This window comes from Acinonyx jubatus, chromosome F2 (assembly GCF_027475565.1).
Source record: "Acinonyx jubatus isolate Ajub_Pintada_27869175 chromosome F2, VMU_Ajub_asm_v1.0, whole genome shotgun sequence".
NCBI classification, from domain to species: domain Eukaryota; kingdom Metazoa; phylum Chordata; class Mammalia; order Carnivora; family Felidae; genus Acinonyx; species Acinonyx jubatus.
In genome coordinates, this window is record NC_069394.1 from 481,444 (window position 1) to 495,924 (window position 14,481).

Genomic DNA, 14,481 nt, shown 5'->3' on the forward strand with positions numbered 1-14,481 from the left:
CTGAGTCCAGGCCTCTGGCGTCACAGACCACAGACCCTCAGACCTTTGAGTGGGGTGTGGGGCTCCTGTTCTTCAGGAAAAAGCCCTGAGAGGACCTGAGGCCACTGGTCAAGCCAAACTACCTCCCTGCCTCTCGGTCACCTCTGCCACAGAAGGGTCGGAATTAAAAGGCAGGAAGGAAAAGGCTGCTAGATCCTGGATAGGTTTGCTTCCTTGCTGCAGTACACGCTGCTCCCAGCAGTCACGTAGAGCAGCGTCTGAGTTCAGCCCATGCCCCGTGCCTTCCAGACTGTCCCCTGCAGACCAGCTCTGCCCCACTCACCCCCCAGCCCGACACAGGAAACAAACAGGATTGCCTGTGAAGAAGGGAATGCATGGTTGGCAGGGTGAGCAAGGACACAGGACTTCTCTGAGCTCCACAGACGCAGGGGAGAGGGCTTCCCTCCCTGAATAATTCAGTCCAAAAGCCAATGCAAGGTCTGCAAAGGTGGGGGGTGGGGTGGGGGCGGCTGGGTAACTGCTTCACGCAAGGTGACCGATCGAATAAGCCACTAAATTAAAGACGGGGAAGCCAGGATTCTCCCAGTTGGAGAAGGGCGTCACAGATACAGAAAGGGAGAGAATGAGAAAGGTCCCTGTGGGGAAGTATCTGTGTGAAAGCAAGGTTTGGCAGGAAACAAACACACCTAAGTACGCGCGCGTGCACACATTCCCGTGCCCTAACGGCCCCCAGCGCTAGTCTGGGAGGGCCTGGGAGCACACACACCCAACGTCTACATCATCCTTAAGACCCTTCTCCCACTCCCTTGGAGAGAAGCTGACTCCAGGCCTGGGAAAGAACAAGATGAGCCTGGAGTATCTCAGTGCAAAAGGAGGAACCAAATGCTCCAGAAATGGAGACATGCCAAAAGGATTCAGGGGTAGGAATTGATGGGAGAAAAGAAAAGAAAAAGCTGAGAGGTTAATGGCAAAATCTACGTTCACTGCATAGTGTCTCCAATTCCACTGTTTTAAGTGTTTACTATAAAATGTTGGAGATAGAAGGAAGGATGTACACCTGAAACAAATAGTACACTATGTTAGCTCATTGGAATTTAGATAAAAACTTGGGGTGGGGGGGGGCGAGGAAAAAAAGGATCGCAAAGGCCAGGTTGAAGGGGCTCCCACCAGCCAATCCCGGAGCAGTAGGCAACAAAAAAATCCACAGTGATGTCAACAGAGAGCGACCCACAGAATAAAAAATCCATGAGTCCAGACTGACACGAATAAATGGGGAAAAGAGAAATTTTTTTCTTACAGTACAATGACAACTAACAAACGTGGAAAGACTGAATTAGAAAAAAACACCATCTGGCGAACACCTAAGAATGAATTCACCTGAGATGCCCCGGGAGCCCTGAGGCGGTGGGCAAGGGGCGGCAGGAACAGACATCGACATGACGCAAAGACCAGGAACCAAACAGCAAAGCTCACTGGGACGCACTGAAACCACGTGCCACCTGACAGGTGCAGAACGGTGTCATTTCCGTGCTGTTCCTGCCCAAACGCACCAACTGAATCCAGCTGTGAGCACGCATCAGACAAACCCAACCAGAGAGGCCTTCTACAAAAGGGGTCAGCAAAACTTTTCTTTACAGAGTTAGTATTTTGGGCTTTATGAGCCACACGGTCTCCACTCTGCTGTTGTAGTGAAAGCAGCCGCAGGCAACATGTACACAACAGACGTGACTACGGTTCCAAGAAAGCTTGATTTATAAAACACGCAGCAGCCACTTTTGGCCACAGTTTGCTGACCCCTGTTGTACATTACCGGCCTATAAGCCTCCAGATGTGTCAAGGTCACTGCGTAATGAAGAATTAGCTTTATTCAGAAGGGCCTGCCTGGCCTTTGCCCCAAGCTCCTGGCAGGGGGCCTCTAAAACCGTGGGATTTCCTGAGTGACAGGAGAGTCTGCTTCATGATGGGCCAGGATGGTTCATGCTAACGAAGAGCTCAGATCTCTAGAAAGATCAACCATGTGACTAGAATTTGGGGGGCTCTGAGCCAAGATATCAGCCCAGCTGGGGAGGGGAGGGAGACTGGACCCTGAGTTCAATCAGGAGGCCAATGATTCCATTGTTCCTATGTAATGGAACTCCACTAGAAACTGCTTGCCGAAGCTCAGGGAATACCCAAATGCACGGTCACACAACAACAGGGCAGGAGTGGGGGTGTAACGTGTCACTGAGGACATGGGAGCTCTGAGTTTGGGACTCTCCTGGACCTTACTCTGTCCATCTCTTCCTTGGGCTCATCCTAATTTGTATCTTTTTTGCTTTGATAACAACATAATCCAGAGGCCAGAACTTTCCTGAGTTCTGTGATTTGTCCTAAGGAACTATCGAAACTGTCTATGGGGATCCCTGAGGACAGCCCTAGGCACACGTGGGGGCCTGGGGGACCACGCTTGACCTCAAGTTTAGCCATAACAGCCAAGGAGAGGAGCGCCTGGTTGGCTCAGTCGGTTAAGCATACAACTGTTCATTTTGGCTCAGGTCATTATCTTGCGGTTTGTGGGTTGGAGCCCCACGTCGGGCTCCACACTGTTAGTGTGGAGCCTGCTTGGTATTCTCTCTCTCCTTCTGCCTCTCTCTGTCTCAAAATAAATAAATCAACTTTAAAAAAAAAAGAGCCAAAGAGACAAGGGGGAAGGTACCAGACCGCAGGAGATTAGAGATGGGCCTGGCATGGGATCCTTGTGCTAAAAAGGTTATTGCCATACATGTGAATGAGCTAAGGTGGTTAGAGGCTTATAACGTATCAGCTTCCTGACTGTGCTTATGGAGAATGTCCTTGTTTAGGAAATACACTCAAGGTTTCAGGGATAATGGAGCACACTGACAACTTATTTGCAGATGTTTCAAGGAAAAAGAAAAAGTTCTTTTGTATTATTCTAACTTTTCTGGACATTTGAAATTGTATCCAAAAAAGGAAAGCCCAAAAGTTTCTGAAAAGTTAAAATTAAGTAAGGGGTGGGATAAGAAACCAAGGCCTTGGTGTGAACTTTCCACCATCCCCATCTTTGAGTCCTCACACATGTACGACATGTTCTGATCTCTGCTCTCTGCACCAGAACAAGCCCCCGACTCTCCTGGTGCTGAGCCGGTCCTGACCTGCCCCTGGCCTGTGCTCCGTCCGTGGCTCCTGAGTACACAGTGCCCCTTACTCCAGAGGCCCTGTGGTCACCCTGTGCCCAGCCTGCCTCTCCTAGCAACTGCTGGGGCTTACAGCTGACAAGGACAGCTCCCCTCCCTCTAATCCCAGCTCAGCCTCAGAAAGCAAGCTGTAAAATTACATTTTCTTTTTAAAGGTTTAACTTTTTTTTTTTTTTTTGAGAAAGAGAGAGAGAGCGTGAGCAGGGGAGGAGCAGAGAGAAGGAGACACAGAATCTGAAGAAGGCTCCAGGCTCTGAGCTGTCAGCACAGAGCCCAACATGGGGCTCGAATTCACGAATGGTGAAATCATGACCTGAGCCGAAGTCGGACGCTTAACCGACTGCGCCACCCACGCGCCCCTGTAAAATTACATTTTCTCAGGAAGGAAGCAGAGAAGGCAGGCATGCCAAGCCTGCTGACGGGGCACCCGATGCTGGGAAATAACAGCACATGAGAGGCAGAAGGTGAGACAAGCCCAGACCTGCTGAGTGTGCATTTCAGAACCAGGCTGCATGGGGACAGTCCCCAACAGTCCTGCACAGTCCCACGTGGCGGAGGCTCACAGGAGACAAGACTCCGGGCCTGCCCTCGTCAACCTGAGGGCTGTGGAGACTGTGCAACCCTGCAGGACAGAGAAGTCATGGCCCAGAAGCTGCCCTCGAGCAAACCTGACCACCTAGGGAGACAGCCATCAGTGAGCTAAGAAGTGATGGGTTTGTGTCCTCACAGCAGGAAGTGATCAAGCATTCAGCTCTCCAGCCATCTATGGCCTCCATTAGCATAAACCTCAGAGAAGTTTCTGGCTAAGTGCTGAAGGCCTTAGCAGTCCTAAGCCTTCCCTTGAGAAATGACCCAGGTTTGAGAGGCTGCAGGTGCTCAGAGCTGGCAGAGCAGGACCACCCCCACACCCCGACCCTGCAGCCTCCTTGACCAAGGTCTCCTGTGAGCCGCTCTGCTGAGCAATCACGTGCACCCCCGGCCCAGCCCGACAGTGGGTTTCGCTAGAAGGAGGAGGTTTCACCCAACGCCAAGAGCTGCTTGTCAGGACTTCTGGCTGTAGGAACTCCTGGATCTGACCAACAGCAGAAATGTCTAAGGTGCTCCAACAGGAAGATCACCCTTACTGCCTCCCTCCAAGAATCTTGCACTGAGACATAAGGGAGCGTGAAAAGGGCCTTTAGTTTAAGGCACCCTTGATATTAACGACCAGACACAGTCCATCTCTAGTCCAGTCCAATGGGAGTAGAGGAGGCATAACAGCCCTCCTCTCGGAGCCCCAATCCTCTCTGGATGCCAGCTTTCTGTGGGGGCGAGGAGGGGGAGGAGGAGGAGAGGAGGCGGTGGTGGCAGCAGCCCGGCTGCCCACCAGCTGGCAGAAGCCTGAGGCAGGGGAGGCACCAGCTCTCGTCCCCCCAACTGGTCAAAGCTGATCTGAAGGGTCTGCAGAGGTGCGGCCGTGTGGGCGGCTCACCGGCACTTCGCCCACGTGGACCCTGCGGCGCTCAGCTGCTTCGGCCGGCGGCACGAGGGCGCCTGGAAGGCAGCCTGCAAGCGCCAAGCGGAACCCCAACCCTTCCTGGCCCCAGCTCAAGCCCACACGTGTCGTGTCGGGACGGGGCTGCGCCGGGGAGGAACCGCGCCGCCCCCAGCCCCTTTTACCTGCTGAAGCGCCCGACACCGTCCACCACAAGCCTCATCCTTCTCTTCTCCTGAGGCTCTGCGGTGAAATAGCGGATCCCAAGAAGCAGGGGTACCCCCATCACCGTGGCAGACAGCGCCTTCCTCCACAGGGGCCGGGGTCTCGGGGACCTGGAGGGAGGCAGGTACATGGCTCAGGTCACTTCGCTCCTGCCCCTGCCCACCGGGGCCCGGCTCTGCAGCTAACACGGGTTCCGGGTGCCCACGTGGACACTCGAGTGTTCCCGGTCACCTTGGACGCCGGGCTCCGAGGGGCCGCTGAGCACAGGAGGGGGCCCCTTGGCTACATGGGAAGCAGCTCGCAGGCAGAGCTGTGACCCTCGCAGGACCGGGGCCTCCTGCGCCGTACGGAGCTATAGCCCGTCACCTCCACGACGGCCCAACCAGACGGCAGAGCGTCAGACAGCAGCATGGGGCAACACGCCGGCAACAGGTGACGGCTACTACGGTGCGAGGCCGCCAGGAGCCCAGCATCCAGTCACACGTCTGTCCCAGGTCACCAAGCAGCAGCTCCACCAGGCCCGGATCCGGCCTCCTGACACCACCCCTCAATGCTGCCCCACCCCACCCACGGGCCCCAGGCCTGGAACCCCCTCACCCACATTTCTTGCTGCTTCCACCCCTGGCTGTGGCCCCATCCACGGCACTCCCGCCCTCCTGCACCGGCCTGGACCGGTCATTCTGTCTTCTCAGAGCACACGGCTCTAGCTGCGGTCTACTGGCCGCCACTGGCCGGGAGTCCTGCCCCACGAACTCTGGGCCCTGGGTGGGGGTTCCAAGCCACCTCACCAGAGAGCAAACGATCTGTCTTGGGGTGGAAGCAGAGAAGCCCAGCCTTGGGCCACACAAGACAGGTCTTCCCTCCTTGCCTGGCAAGAAGCACGCGCCCTCGAGGGCACCTGTGGCTGCGGAGAACTCACCACCTTGCAGGCAGGACCCCGAGGCTTCTCCTGAAGAAGGTGGCAGGGGACGGGCAGGGCTCCTGCCCGCTGCGCAGCAGGGCAGAGTGGACGCGGCAGAGCTGGGCCTGTAGGGTGAGCGAGCGGCAAGGGGTCAGACGCAGCAAGAACTCGCCCTCCAGCTTCCTGCTGCCCCGGCATTCCCAGGCCTGGATCTGAGGGGCACCTGTGCTTTCCGGTGCCCAAATATGCCATCGAAGCAAGTCAGCATTGCCGGGCCCTGTGCGCGGGGCCCGGCCTGCATGTCTGACTCAGGAAGGCAAAGACCATCCCATCTCCTGCGAGTAAGGCCAAGATCCGGGAATCACAGGAGACAAGGAAAGGCTACACACAGTCTGCACCTCGACAGGTCACTAGAGACATCCCCGCCTCTGACACCCCTCAGTCCCTGCCTGACACTCCACTGGGGCCCTGGGACCTATGACGCCCGCCTCTGACACCCCTCAGTCCCTGCCTCTGACACTCCACTGGGGCCCTGCGACCTATGATTTACTCTTTTTCTGCTGTTTGCCCACTGACCAGCAGCCTCAGGAAGTCATTCTTAATTTCTAAAGGAAAGATCAATAATGCTTCATCACACAATCAGAAAGATGTCAGGGGGCACCTGGGTAGCTCAGTCGGTTAAGCATCCGACTCTTAGTTTAAGCTCAGGTCATGATCTTGCAGTTCGTGGGTTCGGGCCCACGTGGGGCTCTGTGCTGACAGCGTGGAGCCTGCTTGGGATTCTCTCTCCCCCATCCCTTCTCTCTCTGCCTCTCTCTCTCAAAACAAATAAATAAAGGAAAGGAAGAAAGGAAGGAAGGGAGGGAGGGATGGACGGAGGGAGGAAGACAGATGTCAGACTCTCAGGTGGAAGACCAGAAGCAGGAAAAAGTTGTTCTGAGAGCACGTGCTAGGACCCAGAAGCAGGGACCGGGAGCGGGGCAGATGCACCGAACCGGAAAGAGTGCGCAGACTGCCTGGGGCGCCGCTTACTCCAGTGGCCATGGAAACCTCATGGCTCTCCTGCCCGACAGCCTTGCTCTCTCGATCTTATTTTAATTATGAAATAAGAGTTCCTCAACCACAAATTCCCCAACTACAAATTCTCCTTTTAGGGAAGAAAAGGTGGTGCGTAGTAAGTCATGACCCACGGCACAGATGCTAACGTTATCATCATGAAGCCCGGCCCAAATAAGGAATTGACTTTCCTAACATTTTCTGGCCAATGCACACAGCCCTGAAGACAATTTCAAGGACTGCAAAACAACACAAAAGTCAAAGGAAAAGGTCCATGACCTATTGTCCCAAGAGGAGAGCGCAGGCTGACAGAAAACCTCTGCTCAGCAAGGCCACACACAGTGAGTGAAGATGCCCAAGGAAACCCCACAGAGGCCAGAAAGGCGGCCACAGGCAGAAGGACGGGGGCAGGCAGAGTCCCTAGGCTTTCTGTGCAAGGGACAGCATGGCCCGGCGCCCCCGCCGCCCTCAGGGCACCCCACACCCCCCCACCGCCCTCCAGCCCACGTGACCTGATTTGGCCACGCTGAGGCTCACCAGAAGAGGAAGCCCAGAGAATGGGCGTCTGTGAGCTCAGACATCTGGGGGACAGCTGCTCTGAACACTAGTATGTACCTGCAGGATGTGTGGTTCCCGCCAGGGTCTCCCACCTTGTTTGTCACACCCAGACCGCACACTCCCCTCAGACGCAGCTCTGTCCAGGCTCCGTCCGGCCCCCGCCTGTTTCCTTCAAGGTCTTCGGATATCGTACGCCTCACCTGATCCCGCATCTTCTAGCACACATACGCATCAAACAAACCCGCCAGAGATGCCCAGGATGACACTGGATCCTGCATGTGACCAGGGACCTCAGACAAATGTAGACAAAGCCTAGAAGTCACAAGGACAGTGTGAGGGCATAGGGAGGGAGGATCCATGACCTGGCAGCAAGTGGGACTTCCACGTGGACACCGAAGACGGTCTTCTGTGCAGAGGATGTGGGTTCAGGGAAGGCCTGAAGCCAGGAGAGCACAAGGCACTTCTGGGGAGGAGAGGTCCGCGTGGAGACACTGTATGCTCACAGGTGCAGCGGGGAGGGGGGCCGCTGCCCGAAAAGACCAGACTGGGGAGCAAGGTGAGCTGGGGCCAGGCAGGGCACCCCAAGGGGCCCTGGGGGTTTTCCTGCAGGGAATGGACGATATGCTGGGGAGGTCAGCCCATGAGGAGGGGGCTGGGTGATGGAGCCAAGTGGATTCAAGACAAGTGCGAGGGACTGGCAAGACGGCCCAAGGCCGGTGCCTGAGAGCCTGGGAGTGTCGCGACGCCGTCACTCGCCAGCTGCCTGAAATTCTGGCCCGCGAGAGCTGTGCTAGGAATCTGATCTCTGGAAGACAGTGAGCCCATTGAGTAAGAACAAGCCCACCGAGCAAGAACTGACGACAGCCACCAGCTGCCAGCCACTGGAGCTCAGCACTCAGTATCAGTGACCCTGAGCACACCCAACAAGTAGATCCAGGCTGTGGGACATTCTGTAAACAGCCTGCTCTCTTCAGAAAGTCATTAGGACCCATGACTTGGGAATACTGGTGCTGGGCACAGCCATTTATTAATTATCTCTACTTCTGTAAATATTTTCCAGTTTTTATAACAAGAAGTTAAAAAAAAAAAGTCACAAGAAAAAAAAGCAGGAAGACTTCTAGATCGAGAGGCTAAATAGACATGATACCGCGACGACGCACTTCAGGCTAAAAAACGGCGCCTGCAAACACATTTCTGGGCAAATGAGCAAGTCAGAATATGGACAGACATTACAGGATTATTGTTCACATCTTTAGGCACGATTAAGCGAGAATGTTTTGTTGAGGGCATGCACACTGGAATGTTTAGAGACTGTTTATGTCTGCAACCTACTTTCAAATGGTCCAATGACAACAAAATACACAATTTCAAACAAAAATAAGAACAACTAGGGCAGGATATTAAAAACGGGTGGATCTAGGTGGCCAGTAACTGGACAATTAACGAGGGGGCAGCGTTCTGTCAGAGTGTGTCCCTATATTTAAACTTTCTCATGATCAAAGCTGCTATGATGCTCCAAGTCCCAGCCAAGAAGGTGGCATTGTTTTTGTGGGTTTTTTTAATTTATTTTTTAAATGTTTATTTATTTTTGAGAGAGAGAGAGAGAGAGAGAGAGAGAGAGAGCGCGCACATGCTTGCAAGCAGGGGAGGGGCAAAAAGAGGGAGACAGAGGATTTGATGCGGGGCTCGAACTCACAAACCTTGAGATTATGCCCTGATCTCAAAGTCAGATGCTCAGCCAACTGAGCCACCCAAGGGCCCCTGTTTTTGTTTTTTTGACTTAACTTTTTACCTTTTTAATGATTCTATCGTTTCCTTTATAAACTTTTAGTTCGTTGCAATCACTTACAAAGCTTTGTGTAGTTAACACAAATGACTAAACTATGAATTCTCTACTTGAAATATAGTCACAAACTTTTACCACCTCCTCCAAATGCAAATACTTTTACATACTTTCAATTCTATTTTTAACCTTCCTGACTTTTATGTTATTGTCATGCATTTTTTAAAGTTTATTTTAGTTTCAGTATAGTTAACACACCAGGTCGGATCAGCTTCAGGTGTAGGATATGACTCAGCACCTCCATAGGCCACCCGGTGCTCATCCCAAGTGCACTGCTTCACCCATCCCTCACCCCCTCTGGTGGCCAGCAGTGTGTTCTCCGGAGTGCAGAGTCTGTATTTTGGTTTGTCTGTTTCCCCCTTGTATTTGTTCTGTTTCTTAAATTCCACGTGAGTGAACTCACACAGTAGGTCTTCCTCTGACTGACTTACTTTGTTTAGCATTATTACTCTCTGGCTCTATCCGTGTTGTTGCACATGGCAAGATTTCATTCCTTTTTATGGCTGAGTAATATTCTGGTGTGTGTGTGTGCGTGCGCGCGCGTGTTCGCACGTGCGCACATCTTCTTTATCCAGTCATCAGTCGGTGGACACTACAACTGCTCCCGTATCTTGGCTACTGCAAATATGCTGCAATAAACACCAGGGTGTATGTGTCCCTGTGAATTAGTGTTTCTGTATTTTGGAGGGAAAAAAGCTAGTAGTGCAATTACTGGACGGGAGGGTGGTTCTATTTTTAACTTTCTGAGGAACCTCCACACTGTTTTCCGCAGTGGCTGCACCAGTTTGCATTCCCACCAATAGTGTACAAGGGTTCCTTTTTCTCTGCGTCTGAGGAAGGTGGCATTTTGAAGATGAGGCAGCTGGTGCAGGGCAGGGGTACTCACCGGGGGAGACTGTGTGCCCAGGACGTCTGGCACTGTTTGGAGACACTCTTAGCTGCCACAACCTGGGGAAAGGGGTGCTCTCGGTATTGAATGGGTGGAGGCCAGGGACACTGCTCGACACCACCCAGTGCCCAGGGTGGCCCTGCCCTAGAGACTCAGGCGGAGCCAAGGCTGAGGAGCTGGGGCAGACTATGAACCCAGACTTCTGAGCCTGTTAACTGGGATGCAGGCTCCGGCAAATGCTATCTGTGCAGTGTGTGTGGGTAAGTGACTTCCCTCTCTGTACCTTAGTTTCCCCATCTGTAAAGCAAGGACCGCTGTACTATTAACGTACAGGACAAGTGAACGGACATTTGCAAAGCACTCTGCACAGTGCCCAGCCCACACGACAGGCCAGGCAGATGGGCATGCTGAGGTCACGCTGGGGTCAAGGAGAAGCTACTCTCCACAGCCTTCCTGTGCCTTGCCACCTGTGGGTCCCCGTGCCCTTACTCTCCTGCCAACAGCCTTGTCCCCACAAGCCCACACCACCTAACATGAAGAAGTACATACCTGCTAGATTAAAGTGAACTACTTATATTAAAAGATCATCAGCCTCTTACTGCTTTTTCACAAGGAAGAAAAGCAGTTAGCCAAGAAGACGAGAGAGACTATTTCCAACATACGTAAAACTTGGAGATCGGTTATATACAGAATATGCAGAAATGCTTTAGTTAACTGGAGAAGGGTATGAGCAAAGTGAGAGGGCAGAAGAGTTCCGATGGGTTCATTGGTTCAGAGGCTGCACCACTGCAGGCGAAGCAGGAGAACACCCAAAGCCGATGGACAATGATTATTCTGAGACATCAGCTTTCAGAAGGGAAGGGAATGATCAGGGAGCTATTCCAGCCAATGAACTGGGGGGACAGAGCAAAAGGCCTCACGACTCGGAGGCTGAAGCAAGGGCTGGCCGGGAATGCAGCCTGCCAGCACCAGGCGTGGCTGCCTGAAGACCAGGGGCTGACCCCAGACTCCCCAGAAGCCCAGACCCTCCGGATGGCCCTGTGAGCGCTGAGCGGGAGGGGCCACGCTCGTGTTCTTTCATGGAGGAGAATGCTAAATCTGAATTATCTTTTATTGCTGAGCACATAGTAATAAATAACACATTTATCACTAAAGCACAAGGCCCTGGCTGCACCCCAAGCTTCAGGGTGGGGGAGGCCAGAAAGGTAACAGCCCCGGCCATAGCCCCCAGTAACAGTTTTCTGTTTTCTTAGATGCCGTTGCAGCAGGAGTGACTCCTCAGTCACCTTCCCATAACAAAGATCCCTCTGGTGGACCCCAGACAGCCCACACAGCACCAGGCCCAGGCCTTTGTCCAGGCTGCTATTCTGCCTGGAACACCCTTCGCCAGACCCTACATTCATCAGTCCTGTCTGTCATCCCCCCGTCCGCCTCTGCACCTTGCACACACCTCTCCCGCTGTCCTTATCACACTGGAGTGTGACTGTTAGCTTATAGTCTCTGCCCCCCACCAGACTGTGCAGGGCTCACCTCTCTATCATCTCTGTGCTTCTAGGATCTAGTGCAGTGCCTAGATCCTGTTAGATAAAGCAGGAACTCGAGGAAGGCTTGTTGAATTGAGACAAACGGTGCTAAGCACAGAACGAACTAGCACCCCCACATGGCCCAGCCTTGGATGCTAGGTGAGCAATATGCACAGTCAGGTAAGAGATGACAGCAGCCCGGCTCTGGACAGGACTTCTAGGAAGAGGCCTCATGCTGACAACTCCAGAGCCCCCACCAGGGTCCACAGGCACATTCCAGAACCTGGCTCCCTCCAGTTTGGGATGCCCAGTGCTCCTCAAACTATCCCCATCACCCAAGAGACATCCCCAAAGCCCAAAGAAGGCATGTGGCTATAAACACAGGGCAGAATCTGCAGCCAGATCTTCGAGGAACCAGGCCAGGACAACTGCCACCACATCACATATAACCCAAACCAGCCAGAGCTTGGGCACCAGGACACACCAGCAAACAGGAAGAGAGAGAGCTCTGGCTCCCCAGAATATCCCCCCCCCCCCCCCCCCACCAGGCCTTCTCACCAGGACGGCCACATGCCCTGGCTTGCCTGGGACAGTCCTGGCGCACACGTGTCTCAACGGCCACCACTTCAGAGCCTTCCAGTTTGCATGAGCTGAACTGGGCCTCCTCTACCCCAGCCTCTCATGCTTTCTTAGAGCGTGTGCACTGCCTGCCTGCAGACACAGTGTTCATCTGGAACTCAGCTAACAACCCATAAAGTAGCAACAACAACAAAAAGCTCTCAGTAGTCAGAATCAAACAGATATTCCAAAGTCAAAGACAAGCTGAGGTGCCGGTTTTTCTAGCACCCTGTCGATCAGACAGAGCAGATTAGCAGATGAAAGGTCACTGCAGGCGACCCAGCCCAAAGCGCGAAGAAGCAACTGCTGAACCTCACGATGAGGCCCTAAAACAGGAAAACTAGAGGTGACGAGAACCCGGGCACTTTCCAGCAGGGAGGAAACCAAGGCACAGCAGTGTTCCCGTGGGTAGGAAGTGAGACTGGAGAGGGCTCTGAGGACCATGAACAGCCTGCCCTTTCTTTTCCAAGGGTCTGTGGCCTCTTGGCACCAGTCAGGACCCAGAAGCTGAATGGGCTCTGCTCCACTCGGCGGCTGTGAGCAGCCCCTGATCAGAAGCTAACGCCTGCCTGCCTGCTCCTTAGGCTGCCGGATTAAGTGACCCGACTATGTGCAGAAGCTCTGTAAGCTGTAAAGTGCTGTGCCCAGGCCCACTCGGCGTCTCTCTGCCTGACTTGGACTAACCCTGTTCCACCTCAGACTACAACGCCTGTGCAGGGCAGCTGCTCCTGGCAAGGCACGACGCCGACTCGGCTAGGCTCACTGGACGAACACAAGCTCTGCGCAAAGCTCCAAGGTGAAGGTGTCTTCAGCTCTAAGCCCTCTGACGAAAAGCCCAGATCCCTGGGGAGGCCGTGGCTAGGACCTGGGTCAGTGATCGTGAGAGCCGGTTTAAACGGTGCCCGTCCTAACTGCAGATACAACACAAGGGGAGGCCCAACCAAGACAGAACTCGAGTAGCACCGCGATGGCAGGACAGCCGAGGGCCAGGCGGAAGTCTGGGTGGGGGTGGGGGACAGACCGCCTCTGAGCCAGGGCCGCTGTCAGCCCACCGGAGACACCGCGGCCCCCACACTCCCCAGAGTCCTCTCATCTCCTCACAAGCCGGGGGCAGGCGTCAGCTCAGGACGGTCTCAGGTGGCTTGGTGGCCAGGGGCAGGGTTCCCAGGGGAGCAGGCAGAAGGAAAGACGGGGACTCCGGTCTGGGATTCTGGCAGAGATGAAGCAGTGAGGGGTAGGAAGGGTGTCCATCAGTCCAGGAAGCCAGGGCAGACTGCCCTGGGAAAAGGTGTCTCTGGACAGCGGTGTCCACGAGGGGATACGGTTTAGAGGTTGTCTCCGAGGCGGGTCCCTAACCCAGCACACGTGCTTCCGGCGAGAGGAGAGGGCTCTGCGGTGGGCTCGGGCTCCTAGGTGGTACCCAGCATCTCCCAACACAGCCTAGGGGCTTCTACCCTGAGGAACAGGGACTCTGAGAGATGTGAAGGACGCCCCCGAGAGCCCTGGGGGCCCCTGCCGGGCAGGGGGTCAGGGTCCCGGGGAGGGGGGGGTGTGGGGGGAGGGACCCTGACAGGTGGAAGCGACGGTCCCGGGGCGGGGAGGAAGTGTCGGTGGGTTGTGAGGGTCCCTGACGGCGCCCAGGACGGGGCGGCTCTGGGGTGGGCTCCGAGGGCTCCGGACGGAGACTGACGGGATCTGTGGCGCCCGCGCGGGGGGACGACTCACCGGCCGCCACATCTTCCAGGCCGCCGCTCTGCTCCCGCTCGCCGCAGACTCGCGTCTTCCGGCCCAGCAGTCCCCGCGAGGCGGGGAGCACGGCGCACGCGCGCCCCGCCCCGAAGGCGGTGGGCGGAGCCCGAGGCCACGCCCCCGCGTGCTGGCCTCCGCGGCGGAGCAGCGCCTCCTGGCGGCGCCCGTGAGCTTGCTTTAGGGCTTGGACAGCGCCAGGCGCCTGGGCCGGGGAGGACGCGGCCCGGGCGGCGGCGGCCAGTCGGACAGGCAATTCCCGGGTCAGGGCTCACTGCCGCTCGGGACGGGGAGTGGGGGGGTCTTCTCCCACCCGGATGGAAGCTGAGGCTCGGGGAGGTCTGCGCACTCGCTCCCCAGGAGCTCACAGCGTGGGCGGACGCCGGAGGGAGATGGGAGCGCACGGCGGGCAGGGGGCCGCTGCTCAGAGAGCCGGAGCCCCGCCGGTGGGGCG

The 14,481-nt window shown here is 55.3% G+C and overlaps 1 protein-coding gene across 3 annotated transcripts in view; it reads right to left on the reverse strand.

The window, feature by feature from the left end:
* ADCK5 (aarF domain containing kinase 5) overlaps positions 1-14,330 on the reverse strand; it is a 17,579-nt gene extending 3,249 nt beyond the window's left edge. For 2 of the 3 annotated variants that reach the window (XM_027063602.2, XM_027063600.2), the window contains exons 1-3: positions 14,007-14,330; positions 5,813-5,919; positions 4,854-5,003 (exon numbers count right to left, since the gene is read on the reverse strand). In XM_027063602.2, the coding sequence (XP_026919403.1) occupies positions 4,854-5,003; positions 5,813-5,919; positions 14,007-14,018 (269 nt within the window). In that variant the 5' untranslated portion in view covers positions 14,019-14,330. Of the gene's footprint in view, positions 1-4,853; positions 5,004-5,812; positions 5,920-12,965; positions 13,891-14,006 lie in introns of those variants that run through there. The other variant, XM_053208599.1, reaches the window with a different exon arrangement.
* Positions 14,331-14,481: the final 151 nt, after the last annotated feature.